This window comes from Oncorhynchus kisutch, linkage group LG17, assembly GCF_002021735.2.
Source record: "Oncorhynchus kisutch isolate 150728-3 linkage group LG17, Okis_V2, whole genome shotgun sequence".
Lineage (NCBI taxonomy): Eukaryota > Metazoa > Chordata > Actinopteri > Salmoniformes > Salmonidae > Oncorhynchus > Oncorhynchus kisutch.
This window is the reverse complement of record NC_034190.2, coordinates 62,534,899-62,550,567: the sequence shown is the minus strand read 5'-3', so window position 1 is coordinate 62,550,567 and position 15,669 is coordinate 62,534,899. Positions and strand designations below refer to the sequence as shown.

At 40.4% G+C, this 15,669-nt stretch overlaps 1 protein-coding gene across 2 annotated transcripts; it reads right to left on the bottom strand.

Moving 5' to 3' along the window:
- Nucleotides 1-357: 357 nt before the first annotated feature.
- On the bottom strand, nt 358-15,647 carry LOC109908079 (uncharacterized). 2 transcript variants are annotated; one of them, XM_020506520.2, is made up of 9 exons: nt 14,955-15,647; nt 13,315-13,411; nt 12,838-13,009; nt 12,452-12,600; nt 12,001-12,177; nt 9,759-9,875; nt 9,455-9,541; nt 9,203-9,350; nt 358-2,757 (listed from the first exon to the last, which is right to left on the bottom strand). In XM_020506520.2, exons 1-9 carry the CDS (start codon nt 14,966-14,968, stop codon nt 2,735-2,737), a joined length of 984 nt encoding a protein of 327 aa, XP_020362109.1. In that variant the 5' UTR covers nt 14,969-15,647; the 3' UTR covers nt 358-2,734. The 2 variants fall into 2 exon arrangements, with proteins under 2 accessions (XP_020362109.1, XP_020362110.1); XM_020506521.2 differs by lacking the exon at nt 12,001-12,177 and having other exon boundaries at nt 2,464-2,757; nt 14,955-15,129.
- Nucleotides 15,648-15,669: the final 22 nt, after the last annotated feature.

Here is a 15,669-nt window from a genome sequence, read left to right as displayed (position 1 = left end):
ATCATGTGTTAACTGGCTTTCAGCAATGTGAGCAACTTTTAATCAATATAAAGACTATTACATTTCTAACAGTGCATTTAAAATGGAAATGTTGAGTAGTTAATACATAGTAATATATTAATGAGCCAATGAATTGTGTTCATTTTTTGGGGGGGTGATACCTTGTTGAAATATTCAAATACTGCGTTATTGTTTTTCATGCATGTCGAGGTCCGATTAATTTGACCCCTATTTTTGTGACTAAGAACAAGGAAAAAGACAGCATGCTTTATTACTTATTGAATATTTGAGGAAGTATGGTCTTTCCCAGCAGTTCACTTCTCTTCCTAAATTATAATTAAGGAGTTTACTGCAACCCTTATTTCATCATTTTATTGAGAACCTGCAGTTTACAAAAACACGATAATGGGTTGTCAACCAATCAATAAAGTGCAGCGAAAACCTATAAAGATGTTCAGTCTTTCAACAATGATTAATGATAATTTATCTATTTCAAACAAAGATATTTTGGGTAGTGCATAGACAATGGACATATCAAAAGTAGTTAATACATAGGAATATACTACTGTATATGAAATTATAAATATTGTTCACCAAAACAGAAATCTAAAGCGTTAGCAGTATAAAACCTCTCAAATAAACCATTTCATAGACAGGGCACAATTTCCAATGGATGTATTTAAATGCCACTGAACATTGTCTTTGGTTTACAACAAGCACACTTTAAATAAGGTAAAAGTGATAATCCGTTCATAATTATGGTAAAAGCAAAGTGACCCTAAAAAGATAATTGTTGTACAGAATATCTGCATTGATTTACATACAGTAGCTGTTTCAGAAGTTACATTGTGCATTTGGCCTTGTAAACTGGTTCTCCAGACTCCAAAGAACTTAACATCTCACTGTAAATGTTGTAGGCACATTAAAGGGTAAGCATTATCCAACATACTGAGATGAATCCTCTAAAGTAGGTAAAATGTGATAAAAGTAACCATGTCATAGACTCACAAATGAATCAGTGGTGCTCATCAGCTATTATAAAATAATTAGTTTACAGTGTTTTGTAACTTATAGTGCCTTCGGAAAGTATGCAGATCCCTCGACTTTTTCCACATTTTGTTACATTACAGCCCTGTTCCCTGTTCTAAACTTGACTAAATGTCTCCCACCTCAATCTACACACAATACCCTATAATGATGAAGGAAAAGGTCAAATTGTGTTTTTTATTTTTTAATGGAAATGTAACATTTACATAAAGTATTCAGACTCTTTACTCAGTATTTTGTTGAACCACCTTTGGCAGCAATTACAGCCTTGAGTCTTCTTGGCACACTTCTATTTGGGGAGTTTCTCCCATTCTTCTCTGCAGATCTTCTCAAGCTCTGTCAGGTTGGATAGGGAGCGTCGCCGCACAGCTATTTTCCAGAGATGTTAGATCGGGTTCAAGTCCGGGCTCTGGCTGGGCCACTCAAGGACATTGAGAGTTGTCCCGAAGCCACTCCTGCATTGTCCTGGCTGTGTGCTTAGGGTCGTTGTCCTGTTGGAAGGTGAACCGTCACCCCATTCTGAGGTACTGAGTGCTCTGGAGCAGGTTTTCATCAAGGATCTCTCTGTACTTTGCTCCGTTCATCTTTACCTTGATCCTGACTAGTCTCCCACTCCCTGCCACTGAAAAACATCCCCACAGCATGATTCTGCCACCACCATGCTTCACTATCGGGATGGTGTCAGGTTTCTTCCAGAAGTGACGTTTGGCATTCAGGTCAAAGAGTTCAATTATTCATTTCATCAGACAAGAATCTTGTTTTTCATGATCTGAGAGTTTTTGTGCGCCTTTTAGTAAACTCCAAGCAGGCTGTCATATGCCTTTTTCTGAGGAATGGCTTCCGTCTGGCCCCTCTACCATAAAGGCCTGATTGGAAGAGTGCTGCAGAGATGGTTGTCCTTCTGGAAGGTTCTCCCATTTCCACAGAGGAACTCTAGAGCTCTGTCAGAGTGACCATTGGGTTCTTGGTCACCTCCCTGACCAAGGCCCTTCTCCCCGATTGCTCATTTTGGACGGTCAGCCAACTTCTTCCATTTAAGAATGACGGCCAGTGTGTTCTTGGGGACCTTCAAGGTTGCAGACATTTTTTGGTACCCTTCCCCAGATCTGTGTCTCAACACAATCCTGTCTCGGAGCTGTGCAGACAATTCTTTCGACCTCATGGCTTGGTTTTTGCTCTGACATGCACTGTCATCTGTGGGACCTTATCTAGACATGCATGTGCCTTTCCAAATCCAAATTTACCACATGTGGACTCCAATCTAGGTTGATCAATGGAAACAGGATGCATCTGAACTAAATTTAGAGTCTTATAGCAAAGGGTCTGAATATGTAAATAATATGTTTATTTTTTATAAATGAGCAAACATTTCTAAAAACCTGTTAACGCTTTTTCATTATGGGGTATTGTGTGTAGATTGCTGAGGATTTTAATTGTTTTATTTAACCCATTTTAGAATAAGGCTGTAACAAAATGTGGGAAACGTAAAGGGGTCTGAATACTTTCCGAAGGCACTTGCAGTGAAATTCTTCAGCAAAAACAGACCGGTCCAATGCTCATTTGAGTGCATTTCCCTCTAGTTCCTAACTTCAAACATTGGTCAGAACCAGAGAGTTGTTACAAAATGTAGAAATTGTTGCTTATCCATCCTGTGTAACCGTAGCCACTTTCTTCTCATGACGACACTTTACTGCTTGTCCGATGAAAACACTGGAGAGCGAGAGAGAGAGAGATATTAAAGTACCCGGGTTAGCTCGTCTTATACTCTTTACAGACAGATATACAGTATGTTGCCTTCTAAAAAAATGTACAGTGGGGCAAAAAAGTATTTAGTCAGCCACCAATTGTGCAAGTTCTCCCACTTAAAAAGATGAGAGAGGCCTGTAATTTATCATAGGTACACTTCAACTATGACAGACAAAATGAGAAAAGAAATCCAATTGTAGGATTTTTAATGAATTTATTTGCAAATTATGGTGGAAAATAAGTATTTGGTCACCTACAAACAAGCAAGATTTCTGGCTCTCACAGACTGAATCTACAATAGGTAAGCAGCTTGGTTTGAAGAAATCAACTGTGGGAGCAATTATTAGGAAATGGAAGACATACAAGGCCACTGATAATCTCCCTTGATCCGGGGCTCCACGCAAGATCTCACCCCGTGGGGTCAAAAGGATCACAAGAACCACACAGGGGGACCTAGTGAATGACCTGCAGAGAGCTGGGACCAAAGTAACAAAGCCTACCATCAGTAACACACTACGCCGCCAGGGACTAAAATCCTGCAGTGCCAGACGTGTCCCCCTGCTTAAGCCAGTACATGTCCAGTCCCGTCTTAAGTTTGCTAGAGAGCATTTGGATGATCCAGAAGAAGATTGGGAGAATGTCATATGGTCAGATGAAACCAAAATATAACTTTTTGGTAAAAACTCAACTCGTCATGTTTGGAGGACAAAGATGCTGAGTTGCATCCAAAAAACACCATACCTACTGTGAAGCATGGGGGTGGAAACATCATGCTTTGGGGCTGTTTTTCTGCAAAGGGACCAGGACGACTGATCAGTGTAAAGGAAATAATGAATGGGGCCATGTATTGTGAGATTGAGTGAAAACCTCCTTCCATCAGCAAGGGCATTGAAGATGAAACGTGGCTGGGTCTTTCAGCATGACAATGATCCCAAACACACCGCCCGGGCAACGAAGGAGTGGCTTCGTAAGAAGCATTTCAAGGTCCTGGAGTGGCCTAGCCAGTCTCCAGATATCAACCCCATAGAAAATCTTTGGAGGGAGTTGAAAGTCCGTGTTGCCCAACAACAGCCCCAAAACATCACTGCTCTAGAGGAGATCTGCATGGAGGAATGGGCCGAATACCAGCAACAGTGTGTGAAAACCTTGTGAAGACATACAGAAATGTTTGACCTCTGTCATTGCCAACAAAGGGTATATAACAAAGTATTGAGAAACTTTTGTTATTGACCAAATACTTATTTTCCACCATAATTTGCAAATAAATTCATTAAAAATCCTACAATGTGATTTTATGGATTTTCTTTCTCATTTTGTCTGTCATTGTTGAAGTGTACCTATGATAAATTACAGGCCTCATCTTTTTAAGTGGGAGAACTTGCACAATTAGTAGCTGACTAAATACTTTTTTGCCCCACTGTATCTGGCAATGTTTTTAGAACCTAATTCACACAGTCCCATGTATTTATTTTAGGCATCTCCTAAGAAACATAAGACTAATAAAATGTATTTTTGAAATAATAGAATGGCATATTTGAGTTTAATTATGTTACTGGTCTGGGTAGCCCATATGGCTGTGCTATGCACATAAACTCCATAGTTATTTTGTTCATTAACACTGCATGGTCAATCTGACATCTGCATTGGCTGTACAGCATTTACGGTGATACAGCCTCTGCATTCATGCTTCGCAGAGCTGTTGTGAAGGAAGTTTGTTTTATTCAGGACCTCCCGCCCCCATCTACAGTCAACCAATCATGTCAATGCGGAGCTATACGGAGTCCTCTGCATTGTTAAAACATTTGGGAAGCGTACGGTATTCCGTGAGCTCGATTTGGCCTCTGCAAGGCTACGGGGGCTTTGCAGTTGCATCACGCCCTCTGTACAGAGCCTCCGGATCGCATCACTGGAGCAAGCATAAATTGGCTTTACAGTGGTTCCTCCTTTAAAAGTTGCAGTATTCTATGGCACATTATTTAAGTGTGAACCACTGTTACCATTAATGCTAGTTAGTGCTAGTGCTATCTCTGAGAAGCATTTGATAGACTTCAATAATGGCTGTACTAGGGAATGCGGGCACGAGGGAGATCGGGGAGGAAGGAGTAGGCTGTCCTTGTAAATAAGAATTTGTTCTTAACTGATTCCATGTGTTATTTCATAGTTGTGATGCCTTCACTATTATTCCACAATGTAGAAAATAGTAAAAATAAAGAAACTCTTGAATGAGTAGGTGTGTCCAAACTTTTGACTGGTACTTGCTTAATCTTATGGTGTTTCTATTCCAAGAAAAACAAAAATGCCTCTGGGTTTCTGTTAGGATGGAACGGAAAATATGGCGCTGTACAATGTCACAGTCAGGAGTATAGTCCTGGGCTATTTAGCTAAAGAATCCCGTGTCGTGCGGGCAGGGCACGCGGGAGACCGGGGTCCAATTCCCCGATGGGGAGGAAGGAGTAGGCGGTCCTTGTAAATAAGAATTTGTTCTTAACTAACTTGCCTAGTTAAATAAAAAGGTTACACTAAGAGCATAACATTTCTACACCCTAATTTTCTAATTCTAGTCTAACAATACCCAAAAGGAGATTAAGAAAATAAAAATCTCTGATTTATAAAGACCAGTTGTAGGCTTTTGCTTCAAATCCTATTGCTTCTAACTTCAATATGCTCTTTAAATAAGACCTACACCACTTTTAACAGCACATTACTTAACACTAGTGAGACTCATGTCACCTACAGTATATCGAAAAATATGACGCAATTATTGGCGGAGAGTCACATATAGAGGATTCTAAATTAAAACCAAAAGCCGATGGCCGATGTCTCCCGGTGGCGGCCGGCACGGGTATCGAACCTGCATCTGTAGCAATTCATTTTACACTGCGGGAGCCCCCACCCACAAAGTATCAAAATACAGAGAGGTGTTGGTAAAAGTATATTGTCCTGCTAATAGCCCCATAATGGGCTATTATAATACTGTACATGGAGTCCAGGTAAGGTAATCAAAACATTTCTTTATTAAAAGACTATCAGAAAGAATGTTGGTACTTATTTATTTTTATACAAAGCCATGATTGAGTGAGTCACTCAGCTTTATGTAGGTGCCGGCTATATGACTGTGTCATCAACTCGATAATATATAATGATATGAGGTTATTACGTTTTCAGAAAAACAAGAGAGCGATTATAAATCTGAATAAAGTCCAAAATAATATTTGTTAAGTCTAAAACATATATGTTTTTAGAGGGAAAGAAACACTGGGACAATTGTGCGCCACCCATATAGGCCAAAATATAGCCCTGCTAATATCCATAATGGCGCTGTACAACGTGACCGTGTGTTTGAAAGAGTATTTTCCAGTAAGCAACCATGTTTACCTTCATTAGACAACTTTGTTCCAATATTTCAAAGATATTTATTCCCACAGTAATTCGTTATGGATCCATAATTAAATAAACATACCAATTTTGAAAGAGTAATTATTATTTTATTAATGAAAGCATCAAGATGTTGATGACAAAATACTGTACTGTTTTGAGTTAAATGTAGCAATCAGAGTACATAAGCATCGAATACATTGCATGTACGGGGATGTTCACACCTACAGTAGCTGGGCAAAAAGCGTCTATTGTCCTGCTAATCAGGCTACAAGTGTTTGAAAACCTGTTTTCAAAATGCCACCAGCTGTCCATCACTACTGTAAATAAAAACACAGCATCTTGTAACCACAATGTCACATAATTTGTCTCTACCGTTCCAATTACTACAAGAGTTTGGGATTAATTTGATTAATATTATGGAGTTTCTGTTCCAAGGAAAACGAAAAACCCCCTGGATTTCCGTTGGGATGGAACGGAAAATATGGTGCTGTACAACGTGACGGTCGGGAGTACAGTACTGGGCTATTTAGCTAAAATCCAGTGTCCTGCGGGCACGTGGGAGACCAGGGTTCAATTCCCCGATGGGGAGGAAGGAGTAGGCTGTCCTTGTAAATAATAATTTGTTCTTAATAACCTGTTAAGGCTATGGCAGAATACTGCCCCCGTTGGAGAAATGCGTGCCCATAGTAAACTGACAAAAAATCTGTAAAAAATTGCTAATATATGCATATAATAAATATTATTGAATAGAAAACACTCTAAAGCTTCTAAAACCATTCAAATTATGTCTCTATGTAAAGCAGAACTCACAGGGCATCCATTCTTCCAAACTCTTTCTGTCATCAGAAAAGTTGGCCCAACTTTGACGTCATCGCCCCCACCCTTCCCAACCAGCTACAGATCTGGAAACAGTTTCTATCTCTTCAGCGCGATGTCCTCTTTCAATGGGGCGCGTCATTGTGAAGATTGCGCGCTCCCTCACCCTTTGGCGGGGCGAAACCCTCCGGTCACGCAATAATACGTGCGCGCGTCTGCAATTTCTCTCTCTTTGTTCCAAGATCCACCGAACGACGTAGGCTTCTCCTTTCGAGCTTATATCTTTTATATATGATTAAAACATGTTTTAGCTCGAATCTGAACTTAGTTTGACCAGTTTAGTCGACATATAATATGTAATTTTGAAGTTTCGATGCGCAACCCATTGATTTTTGAGTGCTTTTCAGCCGAAATTAGTCTCGTTTGATAACCCAAAGACACACATTTGAAAGGCAAACGCTGGTTTTGGTAAGTATGACTTCTTCCACGACTTCTGATCGAACAACGGCTAAGGTAAGGGAATATTTATGTGGTTATTATGTGTTTCTGTGGACTCCGAAATAGCGAAGCCATATTGCTAATCTATGAGCGCCGTCTCATATTATTGACAAGTGAACGAATTCTGTAACGTTAAAAATAAATGTAACACGGCTGTTTTATTAAGAAGAAGTGTATCTTTCTAACTATATGTAGAACATGTATATTTAGTCAACGTTTATGATGTGTATTTCTGTTATCTGGCAGAGTTATCATAATTTCTCCGGGCATTGTTGTAGCATTTTTTGACCATGACCTTCAATGTAAACCGTGATTTATGGATATAATTTGCATATTATTGAAAAAAACATAAATGTACTGTATAACATGTCCTATTCCTATCATCTGATGAAGATTTTCAAAAGGTTAGTGAATTATTTTTCTTTTAATCCTGCTTTTGTGATTGCATCTATTGTTCTACAAAATGGCTATGTAAATTAGCCTATCTTTGGTGGTGGTTTGACATAAATATGTGCTATGTTTTCGCCGTAAAACATTTTAGAAATCTGACTTGGTGACTAGATGAACAAGGTGTTTATCTTTCATTTGAGCTATTGGACTTGTTAATGTGTGGAGGTTAAATATTTCGAAGAATATTTTTGCATTCTGTGCGCCACTGTGTCAGTTGAGCAGTGGGGGAGGGTACCCCTAGAGGTACGTGTGGGGCCATTTTAACTGACTTGCCTAGTTCAAATAAAGGTTACACTAATAGCATAACATTTCTACACCCTCATTTTCTAATTCTAGTCTAACCAATACCCAAATGGAAATTCAGTGAAAATAAAAGTCTCATTGATTTATTAAGACCAGTCCCCATGCTTGTCTCAGAGCAGCACAAAACTGTGCTAAAATAGTTGTAGGCTATTGCTTCAAATCCTTTTGCTTCTAACTTCAATACACTCTTTAAATAAGACCTACACAACTTTTAACAGCACATTACTCAACACTAGTGGAGACTCATGTCGCCTACGGTAGGCCTACAGTATGACGTGACTCTCCGCCAATAATTACATATAGAGGAATGGAGGATATTTCTGATATTTATTCCCATAGTAATTCGTTATGGATCCATAACTAAATAAACGTCGGCATTTTGAAAGAGTATTTTTATAATTTTATTAATGAAAGCATAAAGATGCTATTATTAGTTACAATGTTTTAGTTTGAACGTGCAGACTGGCACTAAGAACAGAACAGCGGGAATGTTTCCCTAGTCAGCCCAATTATTAGTGCAACGCCCGTTAAAAAGTGTTGCCAGTGTGGCGGGGTGAGAATGTGATGAAAGAAATCATTCTCTACTATTATTCTGACATTTCACATTCTCAAAATAAAGTGGCGATCCTAACTGACCTAAGACAGGGAATTTTTACTAGGATTAAATGTCAGGAATTGTGAAAAACTGAGTTTAAATGTATTTGGCAAAGGTGTATGTAAACTTCAACTTCAACTGTAGTTGAAGGTCTGTTTCATGATTTCATTCAGAAGTTCTTGGAATGACTGATTTACTGTGCCCATAACAAAAATGTGTTAATACAAATGCTCCTTCAATGTGTCAATTTTTTGGGGGAATGTTTGTGTCGTCTATGAGCCTTGTTCTAGTCTAGCCTGAGTATATTGACTCCTGGTAAACATACAGTGGAACAGGTGAAGGAAAAAATACAGGCAGTAATCTACTCACTCCTCTCCCTCAGGCCCTGGCCGAAGCTGCGCGCCAATCGGAAGAGAGACCAGAAAAGCACGCCTTTGATCAGCACTGAGATCCCCGCTCCAGTCACAGCAGCGGCCTCCAGTGTATACGTCTTATCCTGCCCCCAGTGTACACTGATCTGAAATCAGAAGACCACGAAGTCCATCTCAGAGCAACCATTCACCATACTTTCCCTAAAGATCTGATTTGAGATCAGTTCAACCACTGGCTTTCACAGCTCACCCTGTACATCAGGTACACGAAGTAGGCCACCTCCGGCACATTAAGAAGGACAAAGACCCAAACCAGCTGCTTGGCTTCTTTTAAAACCTGGAACAAAGGACAGATAAACCGGTTTTACATGATGTATGCACTTCATAGGTGCTTACAATCTAAAAATGATTTCCACCATCCTTCACTCAATTGAGTTCACATACTTTATGGGTGTAGTATTTCACTGTGATTTATGTTATACTGTTTATGCACTTGTGCAGTGCACACTAATTATTAAATGACATATTTTATTCTCTTGATACTTGTTACTCACTGCGATAGCCCCCATGGCTGCAGTAAGGCAGGCCCAGACCACTCCAAAGCCCAGGATGATGCTGTTCGTGAAGGACATGGTTGTACCTGACGTCATAATCAGTATGCAAAGGCACAGCTGAGAAACAGAAAAACCAGCCACAGATTATTCCAACTATAAATCTAGTACAGCTCCATCCCAAAGACCCTGATGTATGAATGGCCCTGATAAAAAGGACCACCTTTAGAGCACCTTAAATAAAATTTAGGACAAAAAGGCATACTCTGCTGCATCATTCACTGAATAAAATGGCTCATTCATAACAAAACCCACTGATATTGTCAACTACTTTAATTATTTTTTTCATTTGTAAGATTAGCAAACGTAGGCATGACATGCAAACAACAAATTCTGAACCAACACATCAATGCATAACTGACCAAATTATGAAAGACAACCATTATAATTTTGAATTCCGTAAAGTTAGTGAGGGCGAGGAGAAAAAAAAAACTTGTCAATCAACAATGACAAGCTATTGGGTCTGACAACTTGGATGGAAAATGATAGAGGATGATAGCGGACTATATTGCCACCTCTTCAATCTAAGCCTACAGGAAAGTGTGAGCCCTCAGACCTGGACGGAAGCAAAAGTCATTCCGCTACCCAAGAACAGCAAGGCACCCTTTACTGGCTCACACTTACAGCTTACAGCTGACCAATCAACCGGTTGCGATCCCTTAGTAAACTGTCGGAAAACATTGTTTGACCAGATACAATGCTATTTCACAGTAAACTAATTAACTGATTTTCAGTATGCTTATAGGGAAGGGCACTCAACATGTACAGCATTTACACAAATGACTGATGATTGGCTGAAAGAAATTGATAAGATTGTTGGAGCTGTTTTGTTAGACTTCAGTGCAGCTTTTGACATTATCGATCATAATCTGCTGTTGGAAAAACTTTTTTGTTATGACTTTACATCCCCTGCTATATTGTGATCGAGAGTTCTGTCTAACAGAAAACAGAGGGTGTTTTTTAACGGAACCCTCTCCAACAAGCAATGTAGAGTCGGGCATTCTCCAGGGTAGCTGTTTAGGCCCTTTACTTTTTTCAATCTTTCCTACTGACCTGGCACTGAGTAAAGCCTGTGTGTCTATGTATGCTGATGACTCAACGTTATGCACGTCAGCTTCCACAGCAAGTAAAATCACTGCATCACTTAACAAAGACCTGCAGTCGGTTGTAGAATGGGTGACATAAGCTAGTCCTAAATATTTCTAAAATTAGAAGCAATATATCCAGGACAAATCATTCACTAAAACCTAAACTAAATTGCATAATGAAGAATGTGGAAATTGAGCAAGTTGAGCAGACTAAACTGCTTGGTGTAACCCTGGATTGTAAACTGTCATGGTCAAAACATACTGATGTAATGGTAGCTAAGATGGGGAGAAAGAACTGCTCTGCTTTCTTGACATTGCTATCAACAAAACAAGTCTTACAGGCTCGAGTTGTTGCACCTGGATTACTGCCCAGTCATATCGTCAAGCACCACAAAGAGGGACAAAGGCAAATTACAGTTGGCCCAGCACAAAGCAGCATGGCCGGCCCTTAAATGTACAGAGAGCTAACTTCAATGACATGCATGTTAATCTCTCATGGCCCGAAGTAGAGGAGAGTGACTGCATCACTACTTGTCTTTGTGAGAGGTATTTACATGTTGAAAGCAGCGAGCTGTCTGTTTAAACTACTAGCACACAGCTCAGACACCCATGCATACCCCACAAGACATGCCACCAGAGGTCTGTCTCTTCACAGTCCCCAAGTCCAGAACAGAATCTGGGAAATGCACAGTACTACACAGAGCCATGACTAAATGGAACTCTATTCCACATCAATTAACATGCAAGCAGTAAAATCTGGTTTAAAAACCATAAAACTACACCTTGGACTGTGACAAGACACACACACTCACTCTACACACACGCTTGTATGGTGATATTAGAAATGCATTGTGGATATGTACTGGTGTAATTATGTTATATGTACTGTTATATTTTAGCCTTCATTTGTTTGGACCCCAGGAATAATAGGGATCCTTATAAATGCAAAAAAATACCCTGAAGGCAATCATACGTATCTGCACCAAAGATGCTCAATGTCAAGGCAACACAACGTGTTAGAATGACGCCATCTGTCGGAAGAAAATGGTTGTCGTGTGTCAGACATGTATTATGACACATGTGGAATGTGGCGGTACCTGGGCCTGTAGGTCAAAGGTGACCATGGAGAAGCACAGGTTGATCAGGAAGTACTGCTCCTGGATGCTCTCCAGAGCTCCACCCACCCGGAAGGCCATCATGTTGGGCCTTTGGATGAGCAGAGTGGCGCACAGGACATGGACCACGCCCACACACAGGATGCACACAAACCGCACCTACCACACAAGCACACACACTGATTCACTACCTCAGCTACTCAAACAGCACCTGTGACATAAGCACATGCACAATCACGTCTGGTCACAATTGAGCCGTGTTCCGTAGGGAGAATATGTTTTGAAACGGGGAGGTAGTACCTGAACTTGTCCAATGAGAACACAGATTGTTGTTTTCTGTTGCAAAACACTTTGCTACGGTATACCGTACTGAATATGACCCTGGATTAGACATAGGAGTTGGTTTAATTTTGTCGGTCCACATGCAGCGTACCAGAAGCAGGTCCTTTCTATCCTGGAGAGGGAGCACCATGAAGTTGACCACAGAGCGCATCATGACCACCAACACACTGAGGACAAACACTATCAACTCCTGCCTGTTCTCCTGCAGGATTCCCCTGGTGATGTAGTATATGCAGAACACTGGAGAAACATAAAGAAGCCTGTGTGTGATACAGTATTGGTGTAGGCGGCATAATCAGGATTTAACCATAGAACAATGCTGACATGGAGTGATCAGAATTAGGGATTACATTTCTTTTCTCTGATTATTTCATAATGTGTTCATGTCTGGACACAGTAAGGAGTTGGCACTCTGTTGATTACATCATTAGTTAACAATCTGTTGCTATTGCCACTAATGTAAGACATGCCACTTACAAATTCCAACCAGTTGGATGAGAGATACAGTGAAGTCGTCCTCATAGCTGTAGGTTGCCATGCTTTGCCTGTAGATGTTTGTCAGTGTGAGGGCCAATAGTGCCAGTAGAGAGGTGATGGTGAAGCAGAAGTAAAGCTTCACCAAGCATGACAGCTCTGACCAAGGCTTTATCTGTGGGGAGAAAGCCAAGCATATAACCTTTCTTTACACACAGACACCTAGGGCCCTATTCAATCAAAACGGGTGCAAATTTCAGAGTAAGACAAAGGAACATTCTTCTTATGCTGTGAACATGTAGCCTACATTCTTATTCATGTGATAAGAGAAACATGTTAACAGAGTTGAGTGACACAACAGTGCAGGAAGAATGTTGAACTGAGTAGGACTCTGGTTCCCAAATCAAGCAACAGCTAGAACAGATAAATGTGACAATGTCTACTCTGTGTATAAGGAGAACAATTGGGATGTATACTGACCGGGCCACATGGCGTTGGAATCAGTTCCTGGTGCCTTGGTCTCAGGTTTGGGGATGGGAGATCTGAGCCCTCCCACGGCTGATTGCTCAACAGTGGACTGAAATAGAAATATATGTGGATATTAGTTACTGTGCAAGATAGTCATAGGTTCAAATGTATATTTAATGGCTGATATACGCATAATAATTTGTCATATTCATAGATCCATGATGAGATATAGGTAACTGCCAAAATAAAGTAAACCAACATAAGTGTCTTAATAGGGTGTTGGGTCATCATGAGCCAGAACAGCTTCAATACACCTTGGCATAGATTATATTTTATATTTTTAAAATGTATTTAACTAGTCAAGTCAGTTAAGAACTAATTCTTATTTACAATAACGGCCTACTGGGGAACAGTGGGTTAACTGCCTTGTTCTGGGGCAGAACGACAGATTTGTACCTTGTCAGCTCGGGGATTCGATCCAGCAACCTTTCGGTTACTCCCCTAACGTTCTAACAACTAGGCTACCTGCCACCCTTCAAGTGTCTGGAACTCTATTGGAGCGATGCGACACCATTATTCCATGAGAAATTCCAGTTTGTGTTTTTTTGATTGTGGTGGAAAATGCTGTTTCAGGCACCGCTTCAGAATGTGTTCAACTGGGTTGAGATCTGGTGACAGACAGCCATGGCATAGGGTTTACGAGATATGGTTTGGAAAACATACCTAAATGTGGTGATGGGATATGCCACTGTACTCCAAATTGTACCTTTATCCACACTGATACATAGAGTAGATTGAAATACTTTTAGTTTTCCCAGAAAACTGCCCTTTTGTCAGGACACACGTTTCACCCGCTTCAATACAAAGTGATTTTCATAGCAGGTTAGAAGAGCATTTTCTCTAACCCTTTTCCTACCCTGCTACGAAAAAGTCACTTCGGTATCGAAGTCGGATTAAAAGAGCCACCGCAGCCATTTTGGAATGGCAGTATCAGCACCTTTGTTGTTCAATGCAACGTGCCATTCCATAATGGCTGCTGTGGCTACTGCTAGCTACTGACGAAAAGGTCAGTTTCCCAGGAAAACTAGCAGTATTTCAATCTTCTCGATGGAGCTGTGTGGACAGAGGTAAAATTTGGAGTACAGTGGCATATCCCATCCCTGCAGTGAAGTACATATTCTGACCTATATATTGCACCTGCTCCAAGTGTCTCATGCCGCAATCAAGTCATGTCTGAAACTTGAGACCTCCGATTAAAATTAACTGAAGTTGTGTGTGTGTGTGTAGACCTTCCCATTTTTTTCACCTTTATTTAACCAGGTAGGCTAGTTGAGAACAAGTTCTCATTTGCAACTGCGACCTGGTTGATTCTGATACTTCATAAGTGGGAAACTCAGGATCTGACTCTAACCCCCTAGTTTAGCAAATCAGAAATGCCCAAGTTTCTGACATGGCATTAATGTAACCATGACGGAGTTCCGACCCTAGTTCAGCTCAGTGTAAACAAGCGTAACGGTAGGGTCGGTATCTTCTGGCAATGGACACACCAAACGAAAGAATGTTGGAAACGGAACTCAAATCACATCCTGTCACTAAACTAACACTACATCGATGATTGTAATTATGTTAATAAGTCGCGCTCATAAACTCACCGTATCTCTTCCATTTTTAAGTGAAATAGTAACTAGATAATCGTGTTCTTGATGTTTCTACATCTCAGCAAGCAGGCCCACATTGGCTGCTAAATTCAAACGTATTCACGCCACATATTTTTGGAGTTTTAATGGCGGTGTGCAAACCATAACGCCACAGTTCCGCTTACAAGTGTATATGTCTGACGTCTTTCTGAGTTGTATTCAGCATGCATAACATGCACGTACTTGTTTGAAAACTGGTCCAGTCAATATCATAACAATAGTCAATCGTGAATGTTTTAGAACAGGGATGGTGCTGAACACTGTACGATGATTTGTTTAGTTTTCTTTAGCACAGCGGCTTAAAATACACTTTGCATTCGCAAACCAGTAAAGATATGCAAACTCTGCATTCATCTCAACCATCGAAACGTTGCATATTGAACACACCCTTGATGAGGTTGCAAGGAAAATGCTTAGCCACAAGGGGCATAATGACTCCCCAAGCCACTAATCAATGCATTAGACATTGTAAACAAAGACAATACAAACGTATCCAACCTCCACTATAAACATGTACATTCGCCTGGTCCATGTATTATCTATTCAAAACTACATGCAGGGACATCTGTGTTATTTGAAATTTGGAAATGGTGCTGCGGCGGAGTTGTCGTCTTGACAGTGGGCTCGAGCCATCGCTAAAACTCCGTGAAAGTAATTGAAAGTCCACCAA

Excerpts from the sequence above, each read along its gene's own strand:
- LOC109908079 (XM_020506520.2), bottom strand. Across the intron at positions 12,178-12,451 it reads ATAGAAAGGACCTGCTTCTG|GTGCGGTTTGTGTGCATCCT; the intron begins GTACGCTGCATG and ends CTTGTGTGGTAG. Across the intron at positions 9,351-9,454 it reads TCGTGTACCTGATGTACAGG|ATCAGTGTACACTGGGGGCA; the intron begins GTGAGCTGTGAA and ends TTCTGATTTCAG.